Source organism: Rhinopithecus bieti, unplaced genomic scaffold, assembly GCF_001698545.2.
Source record: "Rhinopithecus bieti isolate Rb0 unplaced genomic scaffold, ASM169854v2 scaffold_17930, whole genome shotgun sequence".
In the NCBI taxonomy this organism is placed as follows: Eukaryota; Metazoa; Chordata; class Mammalia; order Primates; family Cercopithecidae; genus Rhinopithecus; species Rhinopithecus bieti.
This window is the reverse complement of record NW_016809035.1, coordinates 233,901-257,864: the sequence shown is the minus strand read 5'-3', so window position 1 is coordinate 257,864 and position 23,964 is coordinate 233,901. Positions and strand designations below refer to the sequence as shown.

General features: G+C 38.2%; 1 protein-coding gene across 8 annotated transcripts in view; it reads right to left on the bottom strand.

Moving 5' to 3' along the window:
- Positions 1–23,964, bottom strand: part of RIC8B (RIC8 guanine nucleotide exchange factor B) — a 123,456-nt gene that overhangs the window by 77,223 nt on the left and 22,269 nt on the right. For all 8 annotated transcript variants that reach the window (XR_001888392.1, XR_001888391.1, XR_001888394.1 and 5 more), the window contains exon 3: positions 1,780–2,388. Coding sequence is in view for 4 of the 8 variants with exons in the window: in XM_017888258.1 (XP_017743747.1) it covers positions 1,780–2,388 (609 nt within the window). In the remaining 4 variants the exon portion in view is untranslated. The remainder of the gene's footprint in view (positions 1–1,779; positions 2,389–23,964) is intronic.

Here is a 23,964-nt window from a genome sequence, read left to right as displayed (position 1 = left end):
ACATTCTTATCTAACTGGGTTGGCAAGAATCTTATTTTCAATAGTATTTAAATTTCTGAGCACTTCAATAATAGCCCAGAGTCACATTAAATGTATATATTTTATGATGGCTATATCAACTGACTCACAACGGGTACTAGGTCAGAGATACCCGCTCCAGGATTATGGATCCTTTTCATGTATCTTTTGGAGATTAAATATTCTATAACACAGAATGAGTATTCGCTACTTCAACATTTTCTAAAGCTTCTTCTAGCTCCGATATTACTTATAACTGAAGTACACTAATGAGGGATAATCTCAATATACTGATATTTATTACCTGTCATCCATTTCATACATATACTGATGTGTAGTCACTGAATTTTAAACCCTTTTTTTGTCAGGAATCTGAACAGTGTGAGCTACTATTTTGGGTATAATTTAAATAATAGGGGGCTCTAACAATGGCAAACCAACAGTCTCAGGAGTTTAAAGTCTCAGATGGAGAACTTAAAAACCCCAAAACAAACAGCGTAAGAAAAATAACCATAGAAGGTACCAAATAAGCATAGAAACATAACATTTTAAACACTTCCAAATATTTGGTTTCAATGCATAAATGGAGCATGTGGGCTTTCCACATCTTTTCTTGCCAAGTCCAAGGAAAAACTGACCATACTACAGTCATCTAGAACAGCTGTTAGGACTGATATTCAAATATTTAGTTTCAAAATACAGACCTATTTGCGCTTTAAAACTCAGATGTCTGCATATTCCCACTATAGCACTGCACTGAGATAATCCCTTTAAAGTAGGCTGCTGGCAAAAACAGATCTTTACTCATGGGTGAGAAGTGTTTCAAATGTTAGCCGAAAAATCTTAAAGTCAATTGTCAAAAAAGACAATTTGCTCTGGCACCAAAATCTCTCCCTTTTACAGTAGGGGCTGAATTTCAACAGTTATTTAAAGCTAAAAAGAGAGTAAATGTGACATGTTATGCTTCTAGAAGGAGGGAAAAAAGTTTATGTCTACTTCACTTAATTTGTTGACTTCCTTAAACTAAGTTTCCTATTTAGCATATTGTTCTTGTAGGTACTTAAATGTAAACTATCAAATCTGCCTCACTTTGGGTTGCTGAAGGGTCCAAGCCACAGTGAAGAAAGATCTTTGTTTAGAAATAAGTCAGGTGGTTTAAAATAACCTTCCCCACACTTTGGCATAATCAGCTTGTTTTCTAGAACTTATATATGAGCACAGATATCTAGTTGTGGTGCTACACCTCTGGTAGTTATCTAACACTATAGAGAAACCCCCTGGAGACTGGGACGATAGGCATACACAGAGCATCTTCTACTCTCCTGAGCAGACACTAATTCTCATTGATCAACTTCAACTGGCTTGATCTATCTTAACTTTCCTTTAAGATGGCAGCCACTGAAAATGCCTATAGCTTTATCAACCACATTGTTTTGCTTCCCCTCAAATCTTATCATTTAGACCTTATTCCTGAAAGAGGCACTCTTAAAAAGAGAGAATAATGCAACTCAGAAAACTACATTTGGCAACTTACAAAATAGTAGTCCATTTTTATAACTATTCTGATAGGTGTTATCACACAAATGGAAAGAATAAGACTTACAATGGTTAAGAAGTACATCCTGGGTAATACAATTGCTTAATGGGAGAAGTGGGAACTTTTTCCATTTCCCAACTTGTATTCTTCTCTTGCAGGAAACTCTAGGGATGTCCCAGACCAATTAAATTTCAGGTAGATAAAAATAGCCTTCTCTGCCTTACCTCTTTATGCACCTTCCAACTGTCTACTGTCACATTGAAGAGAGCTTTGAGGGCCTCAATGGCACAGTCCGTCTCCTGAGGTGAGAGAGGAGGTCCATTATGGTCTATGGCCGATTCATACTCATCGGTCCACTTGATGCTAAAGGCACTTTCCAAGATCTGGGTTAGCAGCGGTAGTCCCTGGAGCTCATAGCGCAATTGTGACCTGATGTCGGTGTGCAAAAGTGACAGAAGGAAGAGCAAGCGCAAGTCAAAGCACTTAATGTCATTGATAAATTTCCGGTCCTTGCACTTTCTCAGGAGATTACAGAGCTTTGCAGCAAGATTAAGTTCCAGGCTGAGCTGCTGTGCCATCTGACTGTTGAACACTATATTACACAGACATTTTAATGACTCCACAATAACCGGGAACTCTGATACTTTCTCCAAAGAATCATCTAACTCATTTAGTTTGGCTAGTCGCAGCAGTATCTGCATATTTTCCTTAGTTGTTACAGGAACTAAAACCTTTTTGTCTCTGGAGAGAATGCGGAGTACTTCCAGGCACGACACTTGACATGTTGTTGGGATGTCCTTTATTAGGACTTTAAATATGCCTTCACAGAGTTTCTGAAAAACAAGAAGAGTATGCAAAAATCATTATTTGGCTCGAATGACTTAACACAGAATGTTTCTCTGCCAATGTATTTAACAACAGTTAAAATCCAGATAGAAAAGGTTTTATTATTTTTAAATCATGGAATGTTAGAGACTGAAATATAAGGTCACCAACAGGATGGAAGACAATCAGTTTGAATCATAGCTGTTCCCTTCCCAGAAATAAAGATTAACACCTCAAGAATTGGTTCCTATTTGTCCAGAGTATAGGCACTTGCAAAAAGATTTAAAGAAGTATGCATTTCTGCTGAGTTTTAGTTGTGCTATTGCTTCTGAATTTATAGTTCTTTAGCAGCAGTCCCAAGTTTCAGAAACCCTAGAACCCCCTTTAGCTAAGATCTAATAATATTTAATCATCAAACAACCCCACAGAAGAACTTCTGCTGACAAACTGATAAAAAATTATTCCAAGTGTTAGGTTCCAAATACAGTTGAATTAGCATATATTACACCTTGAGACAATTGCAAAAAGGTGATTCCTCCTAGTATACACACTACAGCATACACACACAGTTCCCATTGGGTGGGCAAATTATTAAAAAGTATACATAGCTTGGGAAGCTCAGATTGCGTACAGAATTTTAGCTTTCTTTTGTTCTCTTGCCATAGGGCACAGATTGTACAAATATATGTAGTAGTCCTGGTTCCAAACCTTGCTATCAATATCTCAAAAACAATTCTAGAATGAACCCAAATATCTTTATTTCCTAAAAAGGTTTTTTTAATGCCATTGCCAGATTTAAGGATCACTGACCATTCCCTGAAAATTCAATGTCAGCTTTCTTCTCTACGAACTGCAGGTCTGGGTCTCTCAAGCTTACCCTTACATGTGAGGCAAGCAGCTATAACTACCCCATTGCTGAACATTTCTGTACTCCCTTACGTCTTATAAAAAAACAACTACTACTACCAACATAAGATTTTACAAAATTTCTATTCATCTGTCATTAGACTTAACTCTTTAATAAAAAGAGGCTGCCTGTGGGTCACATTATAATCTTGTCAGGAAACCTAGGCTATGTGCACAGAGTCATCAGCTACAAAAATGCCCATTTTAAATGTAGTCATCCCTTGGTATCTGTGTGGGATTGATTCCAGAACCCTCTGCAGACAATAAAATCCACAGATACTCAAGTATCTTATATAAAATGGTATAGAAGGATGGGCACAGTGGCTCATGCCTATAATCCCGGCACTTTGGGAGGCTGAGGAAGGCGGATCACGAGGTCAGGAGATCGAGACCATCCTGGCTAACATGGTGAAACCCCGTCTCTACTAAAAATACAAAAAATTAGCTGGGCATGGTGGCACGTGCCTGTAATCTCAGCTACTTGGGAAGCTGAGGCAGGAGAATCACTTGAACTAGGGAGTCGGAGGTTGCAGTGAGCCAAGATCGTGCCACTGCACTCCAGCCTGGCAACAGAGCGAGACTGTCTCAAAAAGAAAGGCGTAGTATTTGCATATAACCTATGCACTTCTTCCTGTATACTTTCAGTCATCACTAGATTATTTATAATATCTAATACAATGTAAATGCTATGTAAATGGTTGTATTATTTAAGGAATAATGACAGAAAAGTTTGTCTGTACATGCTCAATACAGACACAACTATCCTTTTTTTCCTTGAGTATTTTCAATCTACAATTGATTAAATCCATAGATGCAGACTGCATGATACAGAGGGATGATTGTATTACGTTCTTTAAATAGATGTGGAAAGGAACTTTATCTGATAAGCCAAAAAAAAATTTCATAACATTGTCAGTTATATCCCTGCCATACCTGGTAATTAGAAAGGACTTTCTTTTAATATTTTAGTATCATTGTTAAAGTACTTTTTTTGAATGTAGTTTGGGGATAGTAGAAAGTATAATGTGCCCATTATTAAAAGTATCCAGAACAGGGAAAATTTTCTCCATATTTAGACCTTTCACATTCAAGACAAAAAAATACATTCTACATACTACTTCATATGTGGTCTATTCCTGGGGGTGGAGTCAGATCACCTTTGTTTCCACACAATTTCATTCAAGAAGGAAATATCTACCTTCCTCCTTAAGTTGGGAAGCATGTAATAAGGTATTATAAAATATTACATTTGTGAATTTGGAGTTCTACATATCTAACAGCACACAAATATCTTTCTTCCATTCTAAACCAAAATAACAGCAACAATAAAATTAAAAGAAAACCTATGGGCAATATGGCACCTTTCTTCCTAATAACTTCAGACTCAAGAAAGAAAAAGAGCAGAGCCAGAAGACAAATTGGAATAGCCAGGGCTATACATAAACCAAATAGACTGAGAAACTCTGGGACATGAAAGAGATTAAAGGTGCCTACAAAATTTATAGTTAAAAACTGCTTCATCTAAAAGCTTGTAGAAGATCATCTAGCAAGCAAAGACAAGATTTTTTTACACAGTTTTTAATCACAGTTGTTCTTGAACATACCATTTCTCACTACAGACCTACCTCACATGGTAACTGTTGCAGTTTTTTGCTACATCTCTTGAAAAGTAATACCACTTTTTGGACAATGACTCTCTTTTTTTAAATTACAATTTTAGAACCAAAACATGTAAAAAACAATGAAAGTGATATTTAATCGACATACTTAATGCTTTACTCAATACAGTAATTTCTATTTAAAGAATATTATCAGGAACAAATAAAAGTGGTTGAATAGGCAGCATTCTTTATAGTTCTTCTATCTGTTGAGTTTGTGTACTACTTCCATGTTTCAAAGGTGCTCTTGTATTTCCCCTTTATTTTGCCTTATCAGTACTTTTCTGTGCTGTAACTATTTAAGTTGATTTTACTCTTCCTAAAACATGCTCTGCTCTCCTCAAACACCTTTCATACCTCCCTGCTGCCCACAGAACATTGTTGAAATGGGCCTAGTTTCCCCTTTTCTACTGTTGTCTGATACACACAACGCAAACACACACTGTTTTTTCTTCAGATGTTCCAAATTGACCCCCAGTCCCTGACCATGATACGTCCTGGGTATTTCCTCCACTGTTCCTTCAGCATGGTATGCCCTGCCACCATATCTACCCATCAAGGATTGCCAAAAACTTTTTAGTAGTTTGCTCCTGAGCTGAAATCCTATAGTGGACTTTAACGGTGGTTCTCAAACCTCATCATGCATCATAATCACCTAAAGGACTTTTAAAAAACAGACAGTTGCACCTCATCCCTAGAGTTTCTGATGCAGTAGGTCTGGGATGAGGGTCCAGAAATGGGACTTTTAACAATTCCTAGTTGATGCTACTGCTGGTCCAGAATCCACAATGTGAGGACCACTGAACTATGATTAACAATGCACTGACATAATTTGGATGTTAGGGTCAAGGGTTAACTGAGAATACCTGACCAGATGAACACAGAAAAGCAGGCAGACTTGAAAGCCATTAGCACATTACCTTGACTTCTCCTTCGCTGCCATGTGCTAAAGATGTGTAAGGGCAGCAGGGACAGAAATGAGATGTCATTTTCTATTGTCACATCACTTTTCTGAACTATAATGTAAAAAACTGCCAAAGGTGGGAGGCACATTACTTGTTTAAGGTCAGTGATCCTGGGCTTGAAATTTGTTCAACCTACCATGGACTCTAAAACCAAATCAGTGTAGTAATTAAGAGCAGAAGTTCTGAATTTAAATTGTTTATATTCAAATCTTGGCTCTTCTTCTGAACAATTGTGGCCTTGGCAAGCTACTTGTCTCTGGACCTCGTTTACTGCAAGAATTAAATGAGATCATGCATGTACAACAAATAGGGCAGTGCCTGGCAAGTGATAAATGTTCAGTACAGGTTATCTGTTACACATTATTATCAGGTAAAATGTCAAAGTCCTCAGTTTGGCACTTAAGATCTGCTAACCTGCTCTGAGTTTTCTTTCATACTATTCTTATCAAATTTTCCTCTTTAGCTATATTCCTTTCCAAATTATCTCATATTGAGCTTTTTTGCTTTGTTACAGCCTCCCTCTACACATCAGTCCTTTTCCTTTTCTATTTAAGTTTTAGCAATTCTCGAAGAGTAAGCTTAAAACCCATTTTCAACATAAAAATTTCCCTAATCACTTCAGACCTCAACATTCTTCCTTTCTAAGGGATACCTAAACCACAAATCTGTAGCAATCATTTGGTGCTTAGCACATCCATCCTGTTAGTTTTCTTTTTATGAGTTTGCCTCAACTACTAAAATTCTCTGAAGATGGAAGGGACATCTTTTCACAAGAGAAGAAAATGTATTGTGGTGGCTTTTAAATCAAAGACCTGAGTTTAATACCTGGGTTTGCCACTGTGTGACTTTTTTTTTTTTTTAACCAGCTGTATGATTTAGACACTTCTTAGTCTCAGTTTCCCATTTTTAAAAAATGGGAGGCCAGGCATGGTGGCTCACACCCATAATCCCAGCACTCTGGGAGGCTGAGGCGGGTGGATTCAAAAAAAAAAGCGGGGGGAATAACATCCATATCTCACAGGGATGTTATAAAATACACGCTGGGACATAATAAGCACTCTTTAATGGTGCCTATTATTACGTTTTATTTCTTCTTAATCTTAGTTGCTCTTAGCAGAGCAACTAGAACATAATAAGCACCTTCTCCCCAACTTGAAATAAATTAAGTGAAGAAGTTCCCTAAATCTCAAGCATTAGTAGAGGTCTTTTAATAATGTCTTGACATTTCCCCTTTCTAAGAAGGAAAGAAAGTAGTAGACGCTATTCTTGTGACTGTATTGGTAGAGTGATTCATCCCCCTGGGTAAAAGTCTTTTCACAGAAGTAGCAGAAGGTATGCACCTTCATACAAAGTTCTTTTTTCTGAAGAGTTTAAGTTACTTACATGTATATGCTCTTTAAAATACAGAATAAAACTATTAAAGAAAATAGAAAAAAATCCTTAATTATATGAGCTGGTATATTTTATACACAGTGGACAGAGGGCTTGGTCCTTAGTTAATTTACTTGATTTTCAGTAACATGCATTATTACTTTAACACACAGGTATGATCATCATGTGCACATAATTTTGCTTCCTAACTTTTAAATATAACATAATAAGCATTTTTCATATTGCTAGAGTCCTTGTAAAACATACTTTTAAATGGATGCAGTATTAAATATGACTCCTGTTCTCAACGAATCTGTAGCATGAAATGCAGCAGAATCCAGAAAGAACAATGTTAGTTTACCATTAAAAGAAATGGCTTCACAATTTTAATAATTATAGCACATGTGGAGTATGTTTTAATCAAACTGCTTAGGATCAGAAGAAGTGTTTTGGATTTCTTTGGATTTTGAAATATTTGCATTATACTTACTTGGTTGCGCAGCCCAAATCTAAAATCCTGTAATGAGCATTTCCTTTGAATATCATGTCAGCACTCAAAAAAGTTCCAAATTATGTCCTGTCATTTGCAACAACATGGATGGAACTGTAGGACATTATGTTAAGTGAAATAAACCAGGCACAGAAAGACAGGTATTGCATGTTCTCACTCATATATGGAAGCTAAAAAAAAAAAAGATCTAATGGAGATAGAGAGTAGAATGATGGCCACCAGAGGCTGAGAAGGGTAGTGGAGATGGCTTGGGGGTGGATATGGAGGGGTTGGTTAATGGATACAAAAATACCATTAGATAGAAGGAATAAGATCTAGTGTTCAGTAGCCCAACAGGTCAATTACAGTTACCAATAATTTATTGTCTATTTCAAAAGAACTAGAAGAACAGAACTGGAATGTTCCTAACACAAAGAAATGTTAAATGTATGGATACCCCAATTACCCTGATTTGATCATTACACATTGTGTACACTTGTGTCAAAGTATCACATGTACCCTATAAATAGGTATTTTTTCCTTTTAGTTTTGAATTTTGGAGATTTCAGGTTTGAGGATTTGGGATGTGTAACCTGTAATATATTTTGCTTATGTGCTTTACAGTTTACAAAAAACTTTTATATTTCTCAATCTAAGAAATGCTTACTGAATGCTTACTGCACAATTCTTTCTTTCTTTTTTTTTCTTGAGACAGAGTCTTCTCTGTCTCCTAGGCCGAAGTGCAGTGGCACAATCTTAGTTCACTGCAACCTCCGCCTCTGGAGTTCAAGCGATTCTCCTGTCTCAGCCTCCTGAGTAGCTGGGATTACAGACACACACCACCACGTCTGCCTAATTTTTGTATTTTCAGTAGATACGGAGTTTCGCCATGTTGGCCAGGCTGGTCTTGAACTCCTGACCTCAGGTGATCCTCCCACCTCGGCCTCCCAAAGTGCTGGGATTACAGGCCTGAGCCACCACGCCTGGCCCCACCACACAATTCTTAAAACGTTAAGATTGCCTGGAGCCACTTGGCTAAGAAATACAAGGTCAGGACTCAATCCAGATCATCTGATTCCAATGTAATTTCCACTGTAAATTATGATCATTCCATAGCTGTCTCCGATTTATTGTGATTTTGAGCATGTCACTTTATTAGGCCTTTTGCTTCCCTCCACACCATGCATTAAAACTAAATGCCCTCTAAGGCAAACTTCTTTGAGCTCCAGAATAGTAGGCGTTTTTTCCACTCTGAATCGATAAAACAAGGATCATCTTTGGCTTAGTTATGAAACAAAATAGGCTATGAAGCATATGTGAGCATTCAAATGATCTATCAAGATTTATATACTATCTTAAGAGGTGATTTCTAAAACTATTAAAAAATTGAAAATTTTATACATAAAGAAAATGTCTTTGTTTAAAAGATTGATACCACAGTTCATCTACTAGACTCTGGTAATCCAAAACAGGTTGTTAGAAAACACTTTTGAGGCAAGTGCTACTTAGAAGAGTTGTCTATTGATTAGTGCCAGTTCACCAACTCCTTGTTGCTAGGTCATGTTGACATAGGTACGTAAGGTGAGACAAGCATAAAGAACAGTATACATTTAGAAACTTTCATAGTAATTTGATGATTCTTTCTTTTAGTGATTAATTTGTATTGCATTTTAGAAAAGTATTGGCCTACTGCAAATTAGAGAAAAACAAACAAGAACTTAATCCTTCATCACAAATAATTTGAGAAGCACTGTTCTAGACAATACTTCTTACCCTTTATAAGTTTTCTTCAACTATATAAGGTAGTAAAACTGAGATACCAGAGTAATAAATAAATAATATAAAGCTTCATAAATACAGTGTCCCTCAGTGTTCTCAGAAGGCTAGTTCCAGGACCCCCATGGATACCGAAATCCATAGATGTTCAAGTCCCTAATATAAAATGGTATATAGTACTTGCATACAACCTTTGCACAACCTCCCATATACTTTAAATCACCTCTAGACTATTTATAATACCGAAAACAATGTAAATGCTACATAAATTATTATACTGTATTTTTTACTGCTATATCATTGTTTTGGGGTTTTTTATCCCCTAATTTTTTTTTTTTTTTTTTTTTTGAGATAGAGGCTCGCTCTGTTGCCCAGGCTAGGGTGCAGTTGTGTGATCTCAGCTCACTGCAACCTCCACCTCCCAGGTTCAAGTGATTCTCCTGCCTTAGCCTCCTGAGTAGATGGGATTAAAGGCACGCACCACCATGCCCCACTAATTTTTGTATTTTAGTAGAGATGGGGTTTCACCATGTTGGCCAGGTTGGTCTCGAACTCCTGACCTCAGGTGATCCGCCTGCCTTGGTCTCCCAAAGTGCTGGGATTACAGGCGTGAGCTACAGCGCCCAGGCTCCCCTAAATATTTTTGAACTCTGCTGGTTGAATCTATGGATACAGAGGGCTGACTGTAGGTTTATCTAACAGTTTGTTAGACACTGTGATGGAAACTGATAGTTGTCCACCAAAACCCATTCTCCTTTTCTCATGCAGTAACAACTGTGGCAAGGCCCATGGCTACCTAGCTACATCACATTCCCTAGTTGTTCCTCACTGCTGTGTGATGGAGCTCTTGCCAGTAGAATGAAAGTGTACAGACATGATCTATGCTATTTCCAGGTCTGGCTCTTTGAGACAGTGGGTATGACTTCTCCACTGTCTTATCCCCTTCTATAGCCTAAACCTAAAAGTGGCAGTCCAGTCTAGGTTAAGACAATGCTCAGATGGTGAAGCATGACTTGACAACTTGAAAGGAAACCAGGTCCCTGAATAAACTAATAAAGCAGAGCCATTCACTGCCTGAATGATTATCTCAGAACTATTACTTCAGAAGGTAATAAACACCCACATTTTGTAAACCACTTCTATCTTGAGGTTCCTTTGTTAAAACAACTTAGCTTTAACCTAAATATAATACAGCTTTGAAATATGGTATCCCATCAATGTACCATACAGAAACTCAACTGTGCCATCATTCCATGAGCAACAGATATCATAGTTTACCTCAAGGACTAAGCAACTGCTTTCTATATCTAATATCAGGATCTAGGCCAACTTGTCCTAGTTGTGCCATGGCTGCTTTGTATATTCATTTTCTTATCTACTTGGCCATTTATCAAGAATTTACCAAGTTATTTTCTACCAAAATATCCTGTTAATTTCCCTTTAATAAATCCAGTGTGGTGAGACTTCTAAGGAACTTAAAGTGGAACAGAGGAGAATTACAAAGAAACACAAGATATGGATCAATATGATAAGTGCACTGAATAGATCTAAGCAAGAATTTATCTGCCTCAACATAACTGACATCCTGGATTGGATAATTCTTTGTTTTGGGAGTCTGTTCTGTGCATTGTAGGGCATTTGGTAGTACCGTTGGCCTCCACCCACTAGATGCCAGTAATATTCCCATTACCCAGTCATCACAATAAAAAATGTCTCCAGAAACTGCCAAATGTCTCCTGAGGAGAAAACCTACCTCATTCCCATGAAGACCACTGATTTAAACATAAAATATTATGGCAATAAAAATCTAAGGCACCTAATCCAGTCTCATGGGAGAGAATTAAACCAATTCAGGGAAAAGTTTCCTAAGGAAGTATCATTTAAAATGACACCTGAAAGGTACAGGTTCAATTTCCATTCAGTCCTTTAATAAATATTCTCAGTACCTGCCATATTCAAGGCATTGTGTTAGGTGATGGGTACACAGTGTGAACAGAGATATAATTCTGGTGCTAAAATGTTAAGCAAATATAAGGGAAATTAACAGGATATTTTGAAAGCAAATAACTGGGGAAAATATCAACTTTAGATAGAGTTATATTTAGGCCAAGTTCTGATAGTGAGAAACTGCTAAATGTGCAAAGAGTAGAAGAAAGAATAGTAGCCGGGCGTGGTGGCTCACGCCTGTAATCCCAGCACTTTGGGAGGCTGAGGTGGGTGGATCATGAAGTCAGGAGATCGAGGCCATCCTGGCCAACATGGTGAAACCCTGTCTCTACTAAAAATACAAAAAAATTAGCCAGGTGTGGTGGCATGTGCCAGTAGTCCCAGCTACTAAGGAGGCCGAGGCAGGAGAATCACTTGAACCTGGGAGACGGAGGTTGCACTGAGCCAAGATCGCACCAGAGTCGCGAGACTCTGAGGAAAGAGGAAAGAGGGAAGAGGGAAGGGGAAGAGAAGAGGGAGGGAGGGAGGGAAGGAAGGGGGAGAGGGCGGGAGAGGGAGAGAGAAAGAAAGAAAAAGAGAGAGAGAAGGAGGGAAGGGAAGGGAAGGGGGAAAGAAAAAAGAAAGAGAGAAAGAACAGTATAGACAGAACCTGGTTTGTTTAAGGTCCTGAAAGCTAAGGTGGGTGATGTTGGAGGCAGAGTGCTGTGAGATGAAACTGGAAAGTAAGCAAGGACCAGGTCATGTGGCATCTTACAGGCCATGATAAGATCAGACTTTACTTTTTAAACACTATGAAAAGTCACTAAAGGAGTTTATGTAAAAGAGAGATATAATCCAATTAAATGATTTTTAAAAAATCACCATCACTGTGTGGAAAATGGGTTGGACTGGAACAAACATACTTTCAACCAGAGTGGTAGCAATGGAGAGGGAGACAAGTGAACAGATTTGGTATGTATTTTAGAGGGAAAATTGATAGGACTTACTATTTGTGGGGGAGAGGGAAGTTTCTGGCTTAAGCCAACATAGTACCATTTATTGAGAAGGGGATGACTGGGGAAAGAACAGGTTTGGAGGAAAATTCTGTAAGATCACATTAAGTTTGTGGTAACTGGAGATGTCCAATAGGAAGCTGAATGTATATGGCTGGAGCCCTAAGCAGCCATCAGGGTTATCTATGCTTTCTATATGAATAAGGGCATTCTTAAGTTACAAAAGTGGATGAGATTGCCTAGAGAAAAACATACAGAGAAAATGGGGACTAAAAGCCACGAAAGATGCTACCACTCAGGGGCTGTGGAGAAGAAAAACTGATAAAGGAGGTAAAGAGGTATTAGCAAGAGGAAATTTAGGAGTGTGGCGTTCTGGAACACAAGACGGCAGAAAATATTTTATGGAGGAATGGTCAACTGTTTGAAATGCAGATGAAAGGTCAAACAGCATAAAGACCTGGCAATGCTAGATCACAAATGGCCTTGATAAAAACAGTTTCTGGGGACCGGCGTGGTGGCTCACGCCTGTAATCCCAGCACTTTGGGAGGCCGAGGCGGGTGGATCACCTGAGGTTGGGAGTTCGAGGCCAGCCTGGCCAACATGGAGAAACCCTGTCTCTACTAAAAATACAAAAAATTAGCCAGGCATGGTGGCACATGCCTGTAATCCCAGTTACTCGGGAAGCTGAGGCAGAAGAATCGCTTGAACCCGGGAGGCGGAGGCTGCAGTGAGCCGAGATCACACCATTGCACTCCAGCATGGGCAGCAAGAGCGAAACTCCATCTCAAAACAAACAAACAAACAAACAAAAAGTTTCTGAAGAGTAACTGGGAGGTAAAAAAGAGAGAGAAGTAGATACCTTTCAAGATGTTACTGTAAGACAAACAGAGAAATGGGCTGACAATAAGAGGAAATGTAAGGTCAACAAAGGCTGTTCTTTCTTTTTTAAAGAGAAAATATACTAGTCCATGTTTATATGAGAAGAATGAAGAGTCTGGAATTAATCCAGAAGGAAATGGGGAACTTACTGCAGAGTATTAAGCAGGAAAATGACATTAGATTTGTATTTTGGAAACATCACTCTGCTGTTAATGTGGAAAATGAGTAAGAAAGGGGGAGCAGGACCAGAAGCAAGGCAGTTAAGTGGTTGTTGCAGTAAGAGAGATGATGGAGGGCTGAACTAAGGCAGTGGTAATGAAACTGGGAAAATTACAGAGGTTTCTTTGTTGCTGCTGTTTTTTGTTTTTGTTTTTTTTGAGACAGGGTGTCACTCTGTCACCTAGGCTGGAGTGCAGTGGTACCTTTATGACTTACTGCAGCCTCGACCTCCTGAGCTCAAGTGATCTTCCTCACCTCCCAAAGTGCTGGGATTACAGGAGTGAACCATGGCGCCCAGCAGAGGAAAGATTTTAAGGGTGTAGAATTGACTGAACAATTTGATGGAATGATAGGTCAAGAACGAAGAAGAAAGAGGAGGCAAGGAACCTCATAGATTTCTAACTTGTATAACTTGGTTGATGGTGGTATCTTTTACTTCTGAGATAGGTGACTTGCTTCCTAAAGTTGGCAGCAAAAAGAAAATGTTGCTGCCTGGTAGACATTTCTCTTTAACTATCTCATAGTAGATACCTGAAATAAAACACATCCAAACACATTAACTAGGAAGGGGACCAATTCCCCATAACTCACCTTTCTAAAACTCACATTCAACTACTTATTGTCATAATATCCTTGATCTAGGCACCATAATCTACTCTCTAATGCCTGTCCAAACTTCTGTGCCTTTTCTCATGTTACTTCCTGTATTCAAAACGTCCTCCCAACCTTCTTAAATCACTCCTCCTTTCAAATCAAATGCTATCTTTTTCACCATCCCCCAGCAGGAAGTAATTCCTTCCACCTCTAAATCCAGAATACTTAATCTGTAGCACTTTTATAGCACTTAAGCCTCTGACCTTGAATTATATTTACGGAGAGTTATCTCTTTTATCAGCTTTGGCGGGGGCAGGGTCTAACCTATTTCTCAAAGATGCTGTCAAATATGTTGAATATTTACAAACATACACACTAGGGTATGACATCTTCAAAGCACTGTGTGCTATAGAATATTATTTCCAAACATTTAATAGGTTATTAAAGCTCTGGATTTGATTCCCAGCTGCCACTTACTTCAGTTGTATGACTTTAAGTTGACCAATTTCTTTATTTCCTTACCTGTAAAATTGATATAATAGTACCTACTTGAGGCTGGGCATGGTGGCTCATGCCCAGCACTTTGGGAGGCTAAGGTGGGCGGATCACCTGAAGTCAGAAGTTCGAGACCAGCCTGGCCAACATGGTGAAACCCTGTCTCTACTAAAAATACAAAAATTAGATGGGCGTGGTAGTGGGCGCCTGTAATCCCAGCTACTCATGAGGCTGGGGCAGGAGAATCGCTTGGGACCAGGAGGTAGAGGTTGCAGTGAGCAGAGCACTCACTGCCATAGCACTCCAGCCTAGGTGAGAGAGCGAGACTCTATCTCAAAAAAAAAAAAAGAAAGAAAGAAAGAAAAAAAAGTACCTACCTCATAGGGTTGTTGAGGGAATTAAATGAGATGATGTGTATGTGCTGCCCTAGAATTAGTCAATCAATGTTACTTATCATTATAACTACAATACATATGCCACATATAGTATTATCACATGTTTTAATAAGAAGCTACAAGGTATAATAGAGAGAATATAAGCTGGTTATGACTGCTATTTATTATTTGTGAGATCTGGATAAGTTACTTGGTTTCTCTGAGCTTCAGTCTCATTACCTATAAAATGGGGATAATACTCTTTCTATTACAATGTTGTTTTATTAAATGAAATGATGGTACACAGTAAGAGTTAAAATTTTACATTTTTAAGAACAATACCTATAATTAAAGATCTTAACCAATAGCAACATTTTAAAGGTGGCTTGTTTTTCTAATTGAAATAAGCCCACATGTAGAAGTGACATAGTTTTCTCTCCAACATTAGTGTTTCTCAAAAGGATTTAATGGGCTGAGGGTTTCAGAAATCTTTACTATTAGTTGTTGAAATTCAGATACAGATGAATAGATTAATTTAAAATAAAAATGGGCCAATAATTGAATACACTGAAACAAAGGGGAACAGAGAAAGTGAAAAACTGCAAAAGACAAGGAATAATGTTTGCGTTATTTACAAGAAACAGGAAAATGCAGTAACTTTGCAGTACCAGCTGGAAAAAAGGGCAGGATACACACACATTACAAGCACTGAGTTCAACTTGTTAGTAACCCTAGGATAACTTCAGTCTAGAAACGAGCTGAACAGTCAAACAAAATGTGTCCAATTTCTAGAATCAGAATGTTAAGAGAAGGCGCTATAATGATCACTTACCATTAACAAACACTAGCGGTACAAAAGAGTCTATAAAAATGGCTTTTGTAGGCAAATAAGCCTCGGAAACTTATAAGGCATACCAAACTACCAAAGATTCTCCCATGTATTATGGAAAAGAAACTTCTTTTTTTTTTTTTTTGAGACAGGGTATCATTACTCTGTCACCCAGGCTGCAGAGCAATGGCATGATCATAGCTCACTGTAACCTCGAACTCCTGGGCTCAAAGGATCCTCCTGCCCCAGTCTCCCAAGTAGCTAGGAATAGGGGTACAATTAACTGTGTTCAGCTATTTTTTTTTTAACTTTTAGAGACAGGGTCTTGCTACGCTGCCCAGGCCAGTTTCAAACTCTAGGCCTTAATTAAGCAATCCCCTCACCTTTGCCTCCCAAAGTGCTGGAATTGCAGGCTTGAGTCACTGTGCCCAGCCCTGTTCATTTTTTTAAAACTGATATTTCCTTACTTTGACCACAGAACCCTTTAAAAAAATAACACCTATTAACATACTCAGGACAAGAGGATATCCTTCTCATTTTATATATATGAAAACTGACTCCCAGATAGGCTAAATGATTTGCTTAATGTAGCAGAGAATGCTACAGTGGGAAAGTGGACTCAAATTCTTATTTGACACAGTCCTACTCTCTTTTACTGGTATGTAGTAATACACAAGAACTAAAACAAAAATGAGTGTTCCTAACATTAAAAGCAATTCTGGGCTAAACTAGGCCAGTGAAGGGAATTTCTTAGAACAGATTTTGTTTTCCTTAAATAAACAGACCTAAATCCTTAAACATGGTTCTACTTTAAAAAAAAATTCTCATATTATAGTGGCAGTGAAATACCTATCCTTACAGTCTGCCACTTTCCCTTTAATAAAACAGAATAGATAATAGACTCCTCCTTCCCTGCTTTTTTGCCCATTATGACTACAGTGTTAGCCACGTGCTTGAATTATACTCACTTGAATCTACCAGTACTCTTATAGTGATGGGATAGATCCTAATCTTAAAATAGGTTATGCACATTCATCTGGGAGATGTGGCCCAGTACCAGGGATACTTAAAGTCACAGGGTAATTTTGGTACATATTCTTTAACCACTATTTTACTAAAAGATTTATTTGGGATAGGGGATTTCTACATGAAAATAAATGAATGCATTATAAATCACATTACATAAGTTACATGAATTTTTAAGATAAAAAATGAGATGCCAAAGGAATTTTTGTAGTTAAGGCAGGCTCCCTTGGACGATGTTTCCCTGGCCTCTCAAGGTTATGTCTACACTCTTCTGTGATGAACGTCACTGGATACATATTCCACAAGGATCTAATTTTAGTTCTTAACTGGAGCTGAAGGTCAGCCACCTAAATCTGATAGTCCTTAACTACTGCCCTCTGTATAGAGCATGTGTATGTAGCGGGGAACAAGAGGTGCAGGTGTACATGCAGAAGATGAGGGTGATATTAAATTCTGAAATAAGCTTACTATAATTGTAGCTGGGACAATGTTGTCAGTTCCACAAGACAGACCTATTCAAAAACTGTAAACCACAAAAATATTAAATAGTTAATGACTTATTGCCAGAATTTTAAAATATGCTTTTAATAAAGGTTCTGGGAGGATTCTAGGGGTCAAATTTGAATTCTTTATAAAAAGCTAACATGGAGGTCTTCTAAAATGAATACTCATGCAGCTGAGTTCATGTAAAAGCTTAATATTATATACACTTCAGGGTTTTTCCTACTTGTAATATGGAAGGCAATGGTAATTCTCATTTTGTATTTAATGGATACTGTCGCTGAATGAGGCTGTATCTCACTTCCTAAATTTCATCTCTAACTTCCTTTCCTGCATATGTACATTTTTCAGTAATACAATCAATGTTATGTTATATATCACAGTGATCTGTCAAAAAAACTGAAAATAAAGTTCTGAGAAACAATTATTAAACAAGTTTGGCTCAAATTTCTTTGCTATTTAGCAATCCTGAGAAAGATACATCACATCATCAAGAGTTCATTAACAGGAAAGAGCTTAGGTGTAAATGGAAGCTTACAAAACCAATCAGCTGCCCTTTCTTTCTTGACAAGAAAGGTTTTATAAGCTTCCATTTACAAGCCTCCATTTTGAGGGCGAAAATGGGTGTGTCAAAACTTTCTATTTCTCTTCAAACACAGTACCAGCCAACTCTGCTTCTTCTACTACTTAAGTCTATTTTTCAGAAAGCCCTATTCTCCACTGCCCATGTGAAATGTATTTTAGTCTTCAAAGTTAGTATGTTGGCAAATACAGAAGTATCTTCATTTGTTTCAAATTAGAATTTACCAAATGAGAGAACATTATCTCATTTAATCTTTAGGGAGTTCTTAGCACAAGCTACAGTTTGACTACACAGTACACTAGCAAGGCTGCAAGATGAACACTGTCACAATAACATTTACCTCATATCTTGGTGGCTGATATAAATCCTGATCCTATAGCAGCCCCTTTGCTTCTTTACCTCTTTTAGTGAATCAAGTTCTTTCCTATATACAATCTCTTTGGAATTTCCTTACCTTGTCTCCAATACCATCTACTCCACAACACTCAAATTACTCACTCTGAACTAGTTCCTCTATCTTTGAATCCCTGGTTTTCAGCTCTAATAGCCCAAGCATGCACAAAAGATAGTCAGGGACTCTGATGGTAAGCTAATATATGGACTGTATGTTTGTGTCCCATGCCCCCAGATTCGTATGTTAAAGCTCTAACCCACAATGTGATAATATTAGCATATGGAGATGGGACTTTTGAGCAGTGATATGGTTTGCATCTGTGTCCCCCTCAATCTCATGTTGAAATGTAATCTCTGGTGCTGGAGGGTAGAATTACATGGTGGGAGGTGACTGGGTCATGGAGGCGGATTTTCCCCTTGGTACTGTCCTGAGTTCTCATGAGATCTGGCTGTTTAAAAGTGTGTAGCACCTCCCCCTTCTCTCTCTCTTCCTCCTGCTCAGCCACATAAGGTGTCTCACTCCCACTTTGCCTTCTGCCATGAGTAAAAGCTTCCTGAGGCTTCCCCAGAAAGATACTGCCTTGCTTCCTGTACAGCCTGTAGAACTGTGAGCCAATTAAACCTCTTTTCTGTATAAATTACCCAGTCTCAGGTATTTCTTTATAGCAGTGTAAGAACAAACTAATACAGAGGAAAGTAGGGTTAGGTGAAGTCATGTGGGTGGGGCCCTGATCTCGTGGGATTACTTCCCTTGTAAGAGACACCAAGAGTTTGTGTTCGTGCTGTGTAAATGCATACAAAGAAGTGGTCATGTGAGCACACAGTGACACGGCTGCTGCTCACAGGCTAGGAGAAAAGGCTTCGAAAGGAAACCTACCTTGACAGCATCTTGATCTTGGCTTCCCAGCCTTCAGAACTTAGAGAAATAAATTTCTGTCCTTTAAGTCACACAGTCTGTGGTATTTTGACAGCTCAATCAGACTAACATAGCCAAGAATAGGGGAAAGAGGGAAGTTAAGTTGTCTCAATGAGACAGCTGTGTGATTTCAGAGGTCTTCCAAGGCTTAAGAACACATTAATAATATAGCAGAAAAAGCACAGAAACAAAATATGTGGGTTCTTTCTAGTCCCTAGTTCTATTTTCTGAACCTGGATCTGGAGTAAATTGATCTCTCTAAAACTAAATTTCCTTATTTGTAAGACAGAAATTTATCTATCTCACATGCTTATGGCAATTATTTACATAGACAGCATATGAGAGACCCTATTATGAAGTATAAGGCATCTTATACATGACTTAATTGAAACAGTATAGTTGAAGTAAAAAAAGCACCTGGATTCAGACACCAGCTGTGCTCTGCCCCTGTGGCTAGGTAATCTTGGGCAAATTTCTTGAAATCACTTGATTTCACATTTCCTTAACTCTAAATAGACAGGGATAACTAGGGCTTATAAATATGAAATGAGATGATGTATTAGAAACCTCTAGCATAGTGCTTGGCATAGAATAGGAGGTTGATGCACATTACATCATAAAGATGGCCAGATGAACAAACAGATCAAGAAACGCTAACAAGCACATTCTATGCAAGAAAAATACTGCTAGGAGTATTTTTGTTTGTTTACAAGCGTCTGCCTTTTAATGAAATGGTAAAGCCACTTGAGAAAGGGAAGTAGTGATGTTATAAAAAATAACACTGCAGGCCGGGTGCAGTGGCTCACACCTGTAATCCCAGCACTTTGGGAGGCCAAGGTGGGTGGATCACGAGGTCAGGAGATTGAGACCATCCTGGCTAACACGGTGAAACCCCGTCTCTATAAAAATACAAAAAATTGGCCGGGCCACGCAAGCCTGGTATCCCAGCACTTTGGAGGCGCTGAGAGCGGGCCGGATCACGAAGGTCGGAGATCGAGACCATCCTGGCTAATACGGTAACCCTGTCATGCTACTTAAAAATACAAAAAACTTAGCGGCGACGAGGCGGGCGGCCTATAGTCGCGCAGCTACTCGGAAGGCTAGAGGGCAGGAGAATGACGCGTAAACCCGGGAGGGCGGAGCTTGCAGTGAGCTTGAGATCCGGCACTGGCACTCAGCTGGGTGGCAGAGCAAGACTCCGTCTCAAAAAAAAAAAAAAAAAAAAAAAATACAAAAAATTAGGCTTGGGCGTGGTGGCAGGCGCGCCTGTAGTTCAGCTACTCGGGGAGGGCTGAGGCAGGAGAATGGCGTGAACACGGGAGGAGGAGCTTGCAGTGAGCCGAGATCGCGCCACCGCACTCCAGCCTGGGCCTGGGCGACAAGCGAGACTCCGTCTCAAAAAAACAAAAACAAAAACAAAAAACAAAAAAAAACCTGCAATTTTTCTATTAATTCCATAGATTCTACAGTGTCCATTACTGACCACCTATGTACACTACCCCATTAGAGTAACATATCTGAAAATGTTCCCAATTTAAAATTTAAGTGCATGCAAATTATTCAAGAGAAATATATTCTAACTTAGTGACAAGATGTCTATGAGATATAAAAGAACATGACTCAAGTGTTTATAATATTAGGGATGCTGAACGTATGTAAAATGAATAAGAAATGTTCAATTTCAATATACAGCAATTTAAGCTATGTGCTAAAAGACTGAAGGAATAAACTATAGGGAATTTTGCCAGAGAAAGCTTTTTGATAAATGTGTTGGGCAGTAAGTGGGGGAAAAAAAATCATAAAGATTAAGTAGCAAAGAGGTGGAAAGCTAAGTCCAATAATGGACAACAGTGGCAAAGAGAAATATAGGTAAACTAGGACAAGCAAAGCAGATTTAGAGTTCATACAAGTAAAATTATTCTAACAATTAGGGCTATCTAAAATAAAGTACAATGGCTGCTGTAAGCTTTCCATTACCAAAAGTATTCAGTCAGCGTGATGATCCTTAGTGTAGGATGCCGTAGAAGGAATCATACTGTACTGGAAGACACTGTGGGTCCCTTACTACACTGTGAGTTATCTGAGGATAAGCCCTGCAAAGATCATCACTGAAGTCGGAAAAGAAGACAGAGGACCTGGTTTAAGTTCTAGCTTTTCTGCTCATTAACTCTGACCCTGGGTAAGTCAAGCTCCAGTTTTTTTTGTCTACAAATAGAGGAGTTGAGAACAGTGGAAATATCTGGTCAGCCAGGAAGTTTCAGGTCCCTATGAGTTTTCCTTCCATCAAAGATGTACAAATTTCTGCACTTTCCTCAGCATATGATCAAAATGTGAAAGGAAGAAAGAAGCTAGCTACTGAGAAAAGGAAACCTTACATTTTTGACAACAAAAAATAAATCCGAGGCATCAAAAGGATCTGCAACAAGCCTAAGTGTTGTAAGTCCAGTACTACACAGCTATCTTCTTCACTAGTTACTCTATTCAGTCACTTACACTGGCAAGCATGATCTTCTGTTTTCTGTCAATGCTATAACTAGTTTAATGTCAAAGCTTTATATTCTCCATCAAATCTTACATTTTGGGTGCCTAAAATCAGGAAATAAATAGAATCGATTCATAAACTACACAACAGGTCAATCCAATTATTAATGATCGGCAGTATGGTGTAGCACATGGGTCTTGGAGTAAGGCTGCCTAAGCTCGAATCATGGCCTCCAACTTCCTTATTTTTGGCAAGTAATTTCTCTGCGTGCCTTTGTTTCGTCATCTGTAAAATACGCAAAATTCTACCTACTTTATAGCTTTGTTGTGAGGATTAAATGTTAACACCCAACAGTACTTGGAACTGATGGAAATAGAAGATACATAATCTACTACTATTTATTTTTAAAATAGCTTGAGATAAAATTCACATATTGTCAGGATCAGGATCAACTTGTTAAAGCATGCAATTCAATGGTTTTTACTGTATTCACACTTGTGCAACCATCCTTATTATCTAATTTTAGAACATTCTCATCATCCCCAAAAGCTCAAGATACCTATTAGCAGTAACTCCTGATTGCCCTCTTCCTCTAGCCCCTGGCAACAATGAATTTACTTTGTCACCATAGATTTGCCTATTCTAAAATTTTAAGTTAATAAAATCATACAATCTGTGGCCTTTTAAGTGTCTGGCATCTTTCGTGTAGCATGTTTTCAAGGTTCATCCATGTTGCAGCAGCATCAGTTAGTTTATTCCTTTGTATGGTCAAATATTTCATTGTATAGATATAACACATTTTATTTATCCACTCACCAGGTGATGGGCATATTTACATCTTTTGGCAATTATGAGTAATGCCATGAATATTTGTGTACACGTTTTCATGCGGATATATATTTCCATTTCTCTTGGGTAGACACCCAGGAGTGCAACTGCTTGGTCATATGGTAATTATTCAACCTTTTGAGGATCCACCAGACTGTTTTCCAAAGTGCTGCATCATACTACATTCCCACCAGCAGTGTACGGGGATTTTGATTTCTTCCAGTTCTTGTCCACACTTGTTATCTTACTTTTTTGTTTTAGCCATCCTAGTGGGTATGAACTGATATTTTATGGTGGTTTTGATTTGTATTTCCCTGATGACTAATGATATCCAGTATCTTTACTGACCATTTATATATCTTCTTTGGAAAAGTGTCTAGTCAGATCATTTGCCTATTTTAAGATTGAGTTGCCTTTAAGTTGTAAGAGTTATTTATATAGTCTAGATACATGTCTTTTATCAGACACAGGATTTGCAAACATTTTCTCCCATTCTGTGGGTTGTCTTTTTACTTTCATGATAGTATCTTTCAAAGCACAGAAGTATTTAACTTTGATGAAATCCAATTCATGTATTTTTTTCTTTTATTACTTGTGCTTTCGGTGTTACAGTGGATTACTTAAAGAAGTTTAAGAATCCACTGCCAAATCCAAGGACATGAAGATTTACCTTTATGTTTTCTCCTAAGAATTTTATGACTTTAATGCTTACATTTGGGTTTTTGATTCATTTGGAGTTAATTTCTGTATACAACATGAGGTAAGAATCCAGCTGCATTCTTTTACATGTGGCTACCTAAGTGTCATGGCACCATTTGTTAATATCTACATTTATACTCATAACAATACCAGCTGCCTTGATTATTACCGCTTTGTAGCAATTTTTTCTTTTTAGACATGGGGCATCTCACTATATTGCCCAGGCTGGTCTCAAACTCCTAAGCTGAACAGACCCTCCCACCTTGGCCTCCCAAAGTGCTGGGATTATAGGCGTGAGCCACTGCTCTTGGCCCTGTAGTAAATTTCAAAATAAGGAATTGTGAATCCTCTGAGCTTGTTCTTCCTTTCAAGGTTTTTTTGACTACTCTGTGTCAAAAATTCATATGAATTTTAGAACTAGCTTGTCAATTTCTACGAAAAAGCCATCTGGGTTTCTAAAAGATATTGCTTTGAATCTGTAGATCAATATGAGGAGTACTGACATTTTAGCAATAGTAAGTCTTCTAATCCATGATCATGGGATTTTTTTCATTTATTTTAAGCTTCTCTAATCTCTTTTAACAATGTTTTACAGTTTTCAGAGTGTAAGTATGAGTTATATCCTTAGTCATTGTTCTAGGGCTTAGCATATATGCCTTA